The following is an 11,022-nucleotide window of genomic DNA, read 5'->3' as shown; positions in this document are numbered from 1 at the left end:
GATGAAGGGAGAGCTCCATGGAAGTCTTAAAGCTGGGTAACATTTGGACGACTTTAATGGACCAGAGAAACGTGGGGGAGGAAGACATAAGAAGCAAGTCTTTTTTTACCTTAGAAACCCAGGAAGCCTTAGGAATCGGAGGCGGGGAGACCTCAGGACGCAGACTACAAGCTGGGGACTGGGGTTGAGAAGCAGTCTGGCTCCTAGCTTCTCTGCCCTGCCGTGAGACAGAGTGAGTGGGTCAGCTGCCCACATCCTTTCTCCCTCCTCGCTCTCTCTCTCTCTCACCCAACAGAGAACCCACAGGTTAGTCTCTGACGAGGGTCTGTCACAGAGACGCCCTCCCAGGGCACCAGGCACCTTGGAGAAGGACACTGTGTTCCACCTGGGGCCCGAGTGAGTGAAAACGGAAGCTGCTTTGCCACAGCTGGTACCTAGAACCAGGCTTATATCCCCAGGAGGACGGTTCAAAACACCTTTTTGGAGACACTGAGCTGTCAGAAAAAAACGAAGCGGTGCTTGTCTTAGTCCGCTTAGTGGCTGAGACAAAAATGCCACGGACCGAGGGGTGTCAGCAGCTCTTATTCCTCACAGTTCTGGAGGCTGGAAAGTCCGAGGCCAAGTTGCTGGCAGATTGTGTGTCTGGTGAGACCTTCCTGGTTCCTATAGGGCTGTCCCCTCACCGCGTCGTCACAGAGTAGAAGGAGCCAGGGAGTTTTGTAAGGAGCTTTGTAAGGGCAGAATCCCATTTGTGAAGGCTCCTCCCTCATCACCTTGGGAGTTGGGATTTGAACATATAAATGGAGGGGGGCACATAACAGCCTGTAACAACACCCTTGCCAAATCAACGTAGAGTCCACAAATCTCTGTAACACACACAGGGCCTCCAAGCTTTTATTTTTTTTTATTTTTTTATTTTTTTTAAACATTTATTTATTTTTGAGACAGAGAGAGACAGAGCATGAACGGGGGAGGGGAAGAGAGAGAGGGAGACACAGAATCGGAAACAAGCTCCAGGCTCTGAGCCATCAGCCCAGAGCCCGACGCGGGGCTCGAACTCACGGACCGCGAGATCGTGACCTGGCTGAAGTCGGACGCTTAACCGACTGCGCCACCCAGGCGCCCCAAGCCTCCAAGCTTTTAAATACCGGTGCTCTGCCAAGAAGCAGCAGAGGCTTCCAGAAAGTTCTGAGGAAAGACAGCGGTCAACGAAAGGAGAAAACGAAAGATAGAAAAAGGTATTTGGGGGAAACAGAAAACAGACAAGGCTTAAAAAAATAAAACACCACAACCCTCAAAAGTTAAAACTTTAACACTGCCCGAGAAAAAATGGCGTCGCCAAAGCAAACACGCATGTCGTCGTAAAGGAACATTCGGAGCACAAATAGACCCTTTAGACATTTTAAGATGTGAGAGCATAAACGGTAAATCTTTGAATAGAAGAACCGGAATGCAACTTTGAGAAGCTTTCCCAGAAAGTAGGAATAAGGAAAAATAGAGGAAGGACAGGAGAGAAAAGATAAATCTAGAGGCTCAGTCTGGGAAGTCCGACACCGAGATAGTAAGTGTCAGAGACACAGTAGTCCTACGAGGGGCAGTGCCTCGGGTCAGACCAGGGTGGTCTCCACTGTGGAGCCTCCCACTCAGCTTGTGCAGGACAAGGGGGGGCGACTCCTCGCCAGAGCCTGTGGCCATCTTGGTGGCTTCAAGGGCAGTAAGTGTGGTACATAGTGACATGGTGATGGTGACTAGGGTGGCTGAACTTGGCAGAGCAGAGGCCCCCACCTCCTGTGCAGTAAAAATGCACAGAGGTGTTGTTGAGAAAGGACGGACAAGGGGGAACAATCTAGGAGGTGGAGACCAAAGGCAGGACGCCAGTTAGGTGACTGAAAGAGTGGCCTGGGTACAGGTGCCAGGTGCTGGGGATTTGCAAAGGGGGAGGAAGAGGAGGAAGAGGCAGGAGCCACAGAGAGAAGCAGAACAGAGGTCTTGGCAGAGTGTGGCTGAGCAAACAGGGATGGAGAGAGAAATGCTGGGGGTGACCTGGGATCCTGGCTGAGCTGTGGGGCCACAGACAGGAGGGGAAGGGGAGGAGGAGGAGGAGGAGGAGGAGGAGGAGGGAGAGGAGGGGGAAGGAGAGGAGGAGGGGAGGAGGAAGAGGGGGAAGGACAAGAGGAGGAGGAGGAGGAGGCAGGGAGCAGGAGGATGAGGGGGAGGCCTAGGGGAGAAGATGGTGGGGTCAGAGTGGCCCGCCGTGGTGGCTCCAGTTTGGTGGACAACCACTGCACTGGTCTTCGGCTCCCATCCCTGGATGGTGCTGGCCCAGATGCCAGCTGTGTGTGAGCAAGCTGTGGGCCTGGACTTTGGGAGGAGGCCAGGCTGAGAAATCCTTAACACTGGAGTGAAGGGTGTAGCCAAGGGTGTTGGATCAAGTTCTGGGGGACTTCCGCCTTTTCTTTGCAAGGACCGAAGGATTCAGAGGTCAGGGAGGCGCCCCTGGGGAGCTTGGGGGATACTGGCCATCCTTCTTGGGCCCTGAGTCCTGGAGTCCGGGCCGAGCTGGGTGCATCAGAGACCTCACTCTGTGTTGCGCATGTCGACTCCTTAAGGCCCTAACATGGGAGGGGCGAAGAAATACAAGTGACTCAAACCCACTCTTTGAGCCTGTTGCCCTCTCCCCACAGGCTGCCCCCCCTTCAGAAAGCCTGCGCTCTGCCTGATGGGTCCCTGTCCCCACACCTTTCCCTCAGCCCCACCTACCTTTGCCTTGTGCATCCCCTTCTCCTTGGACGTGACCCTCCCTCCTGTGCATACCCTCCCTCTGTCACCGCTTGGGAAGGGGCTGTGCCCTGGGTTTGAGCAGGCATTCCTGGAAGGGCAGGCAGTGGGAGGGATTTCCTGGTTGGACAGGTCAGTGATACTGAATCAGAGGGGGAGAGGGGTCGGGGAAGGAAAGGAGGAGGAGAAGAGGGGAGGAGAAAACAGGCGGAAACATGTGGACAAAGCATCTGAGTTTTGGAAAGACAAAGGTGATCCTGTGGTGAGGAGGCAGTCAGTGAGGGTCTAATTTGGACAGCCCTGCTGGGGATCATTTTTCTTGCCTCTGTGTTCACTGGCTGATTCCCTGTCTGACCATCTGTCCAGGGACGGAAGCCCCTCCCTGCTTCATTCTCTCCCAAGCCCAACCCAAACCCACTCACCAGACAAGCAGGGCTGACAACACCACGCTCTTGGCCAGAAGGAGTCCACAGAGCATGGAGACCAGAGCGCCCGGGGCTGCAGGGTGACAGTGGAGGGTGCAGTTTTGTTGCCTGGAGAACAGAAAACAGAGGGGAGGGGAGCCGGTTGGGGTGGCAGCTCTCTGCTGTGGGCCCCTGAGCCAGGGCCGTGTGCGTGAGGGTCCCACCCTTGAACTCACTGTGAAGGGGCAGTGATGGCAGAGGAAGTCCTGGGGGCCTCTCTGGTTCTTCCAGTGGAGGACACACAGCTCTGGGTCTGTGATGAGATCAGGTCACGGGAAGCCCGGGTGGCCTGCGTGGAGGCGGTAGCTGTCAGAGAAAGAAAAGGAATCTGAGTTAGCTGGAGGGACAGCACATCTGTTCTAGCTGGCAGGAAAGCTGGAATGGGGACCTGGGCTGAACTGGGAACAGAAGCTCAGAGCCTGGGAAAAAAACAATTCTGGGGTCGGGACTGGGCTATGAAGTCCCATGGCTTAAGACTAGACAGATCTATGGTTTAGGCTCTCTTCAGTGCCTGTGGAGGTGTTCTTGGCTCCAGGAAGAGCACTGGAATGGGAGTCAGGAGGCCGGGGCTTCTCTCCAAGCATGTCTACACGTTTGGAAGGGCACTGTCTAGCTCCGAGCCTCCCCAAGTGGGGAAACAGTCACTGTCTTTAAGTGGCTCTCATCTCTGACATCCCTTCCCATTCTCATACTTCTGGTGCTATTAGGGGAAGGGGCTCCTCCCTGGGGAACTTTCAGATTGCTTTCCTACCCCTGTCCTTCCTGGTTCTGCCGCAGAACTCTGGGTCCCTCTGCAGACCCCACTGCCTCAATGATCTGGGTAAGTACATTTTATGGGGCCCCCTCTTGATTCTGCAACCTTTGTGAGCTCCCTGTCCCCTACCTCCACTGCTCTGCCTTCCCAGTAAGACCCCAGACCTACCAGTGCTCAGAGCTCTTGATGGAGGCTGGTGGGAGGCCATGTCTGGAAAGGTGATGGGGGCTATTAAGGATGAAGAGAGAATAATGACTACTGGGATGGGTGAGGCCCAGAAGGGAAACGAGTGCTGTCAGCCCCAATGCTGTGACAGGAAATGGGGACTCTCGGTGTCCTCAGCTAGGTCTATATGCCCATCCACCCAGGATCCATGAAGGGAACAGCTGAGGGAAGGGCTGGGAGAGGCATGGGGGAGAGGGTACCTGATGTTGGGACATCCCATGGCCCAGGGGCTTCCCTGGAGAGAGTCCCAGGTCAATGGACATGTGGCCATGACCCTGTCCCACAAGAGCACTCTCTCTGAGGCTGCCCAGAGTGACTACTGGGAGCAACCCGTGTGCCCAACCTAGAAGAGGCTCTCATGACACTCAGGGAAAATTCTAGTCCTGAGCTACAGCGTGTGATCTGTGGGTGGATGCTGGTCCACAAATTATTTATAACCTGCCTGCACAAGGTAAATATAGAAATCAGGAGTAAGGATCTTGGAATTTATCAATCTGACATTGCCTCAAGGTCCAAGCATGTGATTAGTAAACCGGTCTGGTGGAACAGGATGTCAATCAGTTTAGGTACTGGCAAACTGTCACGGAGAGTAACACATGGGGCAGGCTGCATGACAGCAGCAGAGCAGGACCGTGATCCCTGAAGGTTCGTTGCTCGACTATAACCCAAAAGTGTATCAAGACCTGAAAAAGTTTTTTTTTTTATAAATTTTTATAATCATTGACATTTTCAATCTATCCGTTATGAATTTATTTTTAAAAATATTTACTTATTTTGGGGAGAGCACAATCAGGGGAGGGGCAGAGAGAGAGAGAGACAGAGGATCCAAAGTGGGATCCATTCTGGCGGGCTGACGAGCCCGATGGGGGGCTCGAACCCACGACCCATGAGATCATGACCTGAGCTGAAGTCAGAAGCTCAACCAACTGAGCCACTCAGGTGCCCCTATCCATTTTTTTTTTTAAATTAGAGTTCAACATGATTAGCTAATGTAGAGTAGTGATTAGTTAATTCTAGTACTAAATTAACAGAGAGCAAAACAAAGTCACTGAGCATTGTGTCAAGAAAAGCCCCATCTTTTCGGGATGTAGCAGTAATAATAAACCAAATGGTGATAGCAGAATTAATTCCAAAGATGCTTTTCCTTCTGAGATCATTCCAAAGGGTTTGCATTGGTTATGTCTGAACATGGAATCCTTCACTGCAGTAAAGCAGAACACTGTCCACTTCCTAATCTCAGGAGCCGTGAGTGTCACCCCACATGGCCAGAGGGGATTTGCAGATGTGATTAAGGTTGAGGACCTTGAAGTGGAGAGATATTCTGGGCGAACCTGAGCTAATGATTAGTATTTAAGAGCAGAGAATGTTTCCCAGCTGTAGTCAGAGAGCAGTGCAGCTTGAAAACGGCTTCTGGCTTTAAAGACAGAGGAAGGGGGCCACAAGCCAAGGAATGTGTGGAAGCAGCTAGAAGCTGGGAAAGCTCTCAGTTATGCAGCCTGTGAGAAAACGGGACTCTGGTCTTATAGCTACAAGGAACTGAATTCTGTCCAAGACCTGAATGCGTAAGAAGTAGATTCTAAGAGCCTCCAGAAAGGAATACAGCCTGCTGCTGATACCTTGATTTTAGCCCAGTGAGACCCATGCCGGACTCTTGATCTATAGAACTGTGAAGTCATAAATTCATGTGGTTTTAAGCCACTACATTTGTGGAAATTTGTGATGACAGCAACAGGAAACTATGGCACTCATAAATAGCATGAGGTTTGTAGTTCTAATGAATGGCGAGGCACTCAAACCCACTGAGTTCATTGTTGAGGTTCAGTGAAGAGGCTAAGGAACAAGTACATCATGAAAGCAAGTGACATTTACAAAACATTAAACCACAAGTTCAAATGAGCTATTTGTTTTAAAAGAGTCCTGAATTACAACTTTCTTCAAAGCAGTCAGTATTTCACCTAGTAACTCTAGAGTTCTGTGGGCTTCTTGTAAAGTAACGCTTTGTGTTGCTAAGACAAAATGTCTACCTACAGGTGTCAAAACATTATCGAGAGACTGTAACAGAGGTGTCTGCTCTATCTTGTTGAGCTAGTCTGTGGCAAAGAAGGGAAATTAAATATCCTTTATTGACACATTAGGTCAACATACTCAGGAATTGGCTAACGAGAAGAAGACCAACTCCTGGGACAAATAAAGTTAGCAAGGTGTTTTTCACGGCAACTTGAGCAAAATGCACGCACATCGCAAACATAGTTATTCTTTTTAGACTACGTGCAATTTGCACATGATGATAGGAAGGTATTCCTCTGTATCATTTCGTTTCATTGTCAAAAACACAACTAGCCCTGAGCTGAATAGAACTATGAAGGATTTTATTATCGACCAGTGGTTTGGGGCTCCAGTTTTGCGTCCGAGTATGTTCTGATAGCTTCTATGTGACAGGAAAACACGCAGGAGCAGTCCTTCAGATGAAGGAGCCTTGCACCAGAGTGTAAGCCAATGAACCGCCTCCTTCAAATTCTTGCTCTGAGAAAATATCAGCTGAGCTGCACACGTGCCTACCAAAGTGGGAAAAATCGTGAATTACATAAAGATGAACGCGTTGAATTTGAAATCGTTCTCTTTATTATGTGATCATGTGGAAACATCTCAGAGTTGTTATTGTATGCCAGGTTGCAGTGATTCATTACTGAGGGTGACAGTTCTGTTGAGAATGTTTGAGCTACGAAAAGGACTCCTACTATCTTGGCAAGATAGAAACCAGGTCAGTACTAACTTTTTAAAGATGGGAATCACATGGTCAGGCTTGGTTATATCACAGCTTTGAGGCTATTCCATGCCAGGGAAGGACGCAACATATTTTTCAATGGCAAATGAGATCTAAGCGCCAAAACAAAAGAGGCTTAGAAGGATAGTTTCTATAAACTTTCATGACATGTTCTTAATTTGGTAACAATTATCAGCAAAATAGGTGATCTGGTCTGCAAAAGTGCTTGTAGAGAAACCTGGATAGTTTGATGGAATGTTTTGCATTTTATTATCTGTCCAAAGAAGATACATGATAGGAAATTCATAGAACCAGAGACCATTTTTTCATCAAAAGGTATTTCAAATGTAAACAGAACTCTATAAAATAAAATTTTGGAACTAGCCCTTGATGAAGGATCGAGGATGCATTTTGAAAATACAGCATCGCTCGCTTCCTTTTGTAAAAATTAAAAATAAAAATATTGAGCTTGTAGGAATTGATTTAGAATTCCTTCTTGGATTTCAGCTATAATGTTAACAACAACATCCATCACCCACATGCATACTTTCAATAATCAATGGGAACCGTTTTTATAACTGAACTTTTTTCCCCCTTATGTTTGTTCTGATTGTCTTTGTTGAAAAGTAATTTTATGTCTGTAAAATCAAATCAGCATTTTGGGCTTGTGCTTTGTATGTGTGTGTTTTTCTCTCATTTAATTTTTCTAGTAATTCATTTTTATTGTGTTTTACCAGAAGATAGTCATTGATGGATTGGAGATGTTTTGAAAAGGTCCTCCACCACTGTCTTAGTCTGCTTGGGCTGCCATAACAAAGTGTCACAGCCTGGGTGGTTTGGAAACAACAGAATTTTATTTCTTACCCTGGAAGCTGGGAGTCTGAGGTCAGGGTACCAGTGTGGTGGGGTTCTGGAGAGTTCCCTCTGCAGGCTATCATTTTACATGGCAGAAAGAGGAGGAGAGAGCTTGCTGGAGATCTCTTTGGTAAGGGCACTAATTCCACTCCTAGGGGCCCCACCCTCATGACCTCATCACCTCCCAGAGGCCTCACCTCCAAATACCATCACATTGTAGGTTAGGATTTCAACCCATGACTTTGTGGAGGCCACAAACATTCAGTCCGTTGCAACCACAGATGCTTTGAGAAGCTCTGATTCAGACTCATGTTGGCCAACTTGTTTGTAAAGGGCCAGAGAGTAACTACTTTAGGCTTGTGGGCCATATGGTCTCTGTTGGAACAGCTGCTCCTGTAGCATGAAAATGGCCTTAAATCATATATAAACATATGGGCATGGCTGTGTTCCAAAAAACCCTTTATTTGTGGACACTGACATTTGAATTTCCTGTAATTTTTGTGTGACACAAAATATTATTTTTCTTCGACTTTTTCCCCCTGACCATTCAAAAATCATCCTTAGCTTTCAGACCAGAGTTTGCTGACCCCTGATCTGGGCCAGGAAGAATAGACGGACCAACATGATACCAATATGGTGGGGCGGGGGGTGGTTTGTGGCCAGGGCCACACATTTACTGAGCACCTACTATGTGCCAGGTACAGGTGCATTCTCTAAGAATGCCAGGCAGTCTCGGGCTCCCCTGTGGCCAGGTCATATGAACTCAGGGTCAGAATTCTCCCATGATCTGTTTGGGCACCTTTGACGAGGCTTGTAAATCATCAAGACAGTGAGTGAGGGGTGTGTGTGTGTGTGTGTGTGTACATGCATTCAAGTCCCTGGGACACCTGTTCCCAACAACCTTCCCAGGAGATCTGAATGGGGGGGCGGGCAGCCTGGCTTAACTACTAAGAAACTAGGAGGCACCCAAAGGAGCCAGGGGACCCCTAGGAAGAGGCTTACCTGGAGACACCGTCAGATAGAACCTTATGGACTTAGAGACAGAGTTGTCGGAAGCATGGTAAATTCTACACCAGTAGTGTCCTGAATCTTCCTCCTTCAGCCCAGTCATGGTGACAATGAAGAGGCCGGTGCTAGGGTTGTCCCAGATTGAGAATCGAGAGGCCTGAGCCAGCCTGCGGGGACCGGAGCTGGTGACTAACCTGGTGCACTTGACCGCCGATAACTCCTTACACCAGCTCTTCCTCTCGTAGGGCCAGCCCTTGGGGGGGTACTGGCATGTCACAGAAAGCGTCTGCCCCGCCACTCGGTGAAGTGGCTGTGCCTCTGGCACAGCCCACGAGCCTGGAGAGGAGGCAGCAGGTCAGGGCCACACCAGGAACTGCTCCTCCAGCAGCCCCGGGCACAGAACACTTGCTCCGGAGCCCACGGTCCTGTAGTCTCTGTACCACCCTCTCCTCTCCTCCCCAGGCTCTTGCCTTCCTCCTCACCTGGGATCAACAGTGACACAAGCAGCAGGGGTGGGAGCGGGGCTCTCTGGACCATGTGGCCGTTTCTTCTCATGCTGGTGGCAAGGGACATGGGGGGACGCTGGGGAGAGGAAACCTGGAGCTGGTCTGATTCTCCTCAGCTTTCCCAGCACCTCCGAGATAGATAAAATGAGAAAGGCCAAGGGCAGCTTGGGGAGTGGGAGACCCAGGGAGCGCTGACCTGGCCAGCAGAGGCAAGCGGAGACCAACGGTGGCAGTTGTAAATCCGGACCAGGAGGGAACAGCCCTACATGGCGCACAGCTCCTGGGTGTCTATAGAGGCTGCTTCTCTCATCTGTGCCCCGCTGCCCCTTCCCCCTCAGGGCCTGCCCTTGGGGGAGGAGCTGGGACAGCCAGGAGGAAGCTGTGGTCTGTCCACGGGCTGTCCACTCTCCTCCCTCTATGCACTGCCTCTTCTTTGCAAGACCCTGGCTTTGCCCCTCTCTTCAGGGCGAGCCACGCTGAAGGTGGGTGACCAGCTCAGGGGCACTTGGAGGTCTGTGCAAGACTCCACTAAACCCCACTGGCCCTGGGGGTCATCAGAAACTTCAAGCCCGGTCCTGCCTGGTGGGTCACTGACATGTTTCCTCCCTGGGAGGCTTTGTGGGTGCTGGAGGGGAGAGGGGAGGGGTAAGAAAGTATAGGAAGAGTCCCTGGCAAAGGAAGGGAGAGTGGAGCTGGGGGCAAAGAGAGCCCGGCTGGGTGGAGGGACGGGTCAATGGGGGATGGAACACAGGAGCCTGGACCACCAGTCTCCTGTAAATCCTCGACTCCTGCCTGTGGGCACTAGAGTGCTGTTTGTGTCATTGATGCGTAGATAGATGCAGGGCTCCAGCATCTTTGGGGAATGACTTTTAAAAAATGACGCGGGGCGCCTGGGTGGCTTAGTCGATTAAGCGTTGGACTCTTGATTTCGGCTCAGGTCACGATCTCATGGTTCATGAGTCTGAGCCCCTGCCTCAGGGTCTGTGCTGAGAGAGAGGGTTCTCTCTCCCTTCCTTTTTGCCCCTTCCATGCACTCTCGCTCGCTCTCTCTCTCAAAATAAATAAATAAGCTTTAAAAAATGATGCAGTTTACAAAGAGGTTTTATATAAAACATACAAACAAATGTTGGGAGAAAGAAGGGAGAGAGAGAGAGAGAGAGAGAGATCAGGACCCACAGCCCTGTGCTAACATGTAACTCCACATGCGACCACCAGGGAACTCTACTCAGAGCTCATGCCTGAAGAGGGAATTTGAACGTATTGAGGGTGTTAATTCCAAGTCCCCTGCTCCCTTGCACCCCGCCCCCCACTCCTGCCCTCCTCTCTGCCTGGGCGCAGAGCCCTGCTCCTGCAGTGAGAGGGGGCAGAGACTGAGGATAAGGATGAAGGGGCAGAAAGAGGACGGGCATGGGAGGCACCTGACTCTCTTTCCTAGAAACGACCAGGGAAAAGCAGGATGGGGATGTGGCACCGAAAGGACTGCTCAAGACAACGCCCACTACCCGTTTGCACCCATCAGCGCACCTAGGGTGTTCGTGTGTGCTTTCTCCTAATTCCACAGTGGGCTTGGCAGGGAGGTGTGCTTTGTTTTCCCCCCACGTGGAGAAACTGAGGCCCAGATGGGTCAGTCTCACCTGCTCAAAGTCACGTGATGATGTAAAGATGTAA

General features: G+C 50.4%; 1 protein-coding gene across 1 annotated transcript; it reads right to left on the bottom strand.

The window, feature by feature from the left end:
- Positions 1-2,482: 2,482 nt before the first annotated feature.
- NCR2 (natural cytotoxicity triggering receptor 2) lies at positions 2,483-9,385 on the bottom strand. Its single transcript, XM_043593160.1, has 5 exons — positions 9,331-9,385; positions 8,843-9,184; positions 3,419-3,548; positions 3,199-3,311; positions 2,483-2,613 (listed from the first exon to the last, which is right to left on the bottom strand). The coding sequence occupies exons 1-5, from the start codon at positions 9,383-9,385 to the stop codon at positions 2,483-2,485; spliced, it is 771 nt and encodes a 256-aa protein (XP_043449095.1).
- Positions 9,386-11,022: the final 1,637 nt, after the last annotated feature.

The sequence above is a fragment of the Prionailurus bengalensis genome, chromosome B2 (genome assembly GCF_016509475.1).
Source record: "Prionailurus bengalensis isolate Pbe53 chromosome B2, Fcat_Pben_1.1_paternal_pri, whole genome shotgun sequence".
NCBI classification, from domain to species: Eukaryota; Metazoa; Chordata; class Mammalia; order Carnivora; family Felidae; genus Prionailurus; species Prionailurus bengalensis.
The sequence above is the reverse complement of the archived record's forward strand: the minus strand, read 5'-3'. Positions and strand labels throughout refer to the sequence as shown.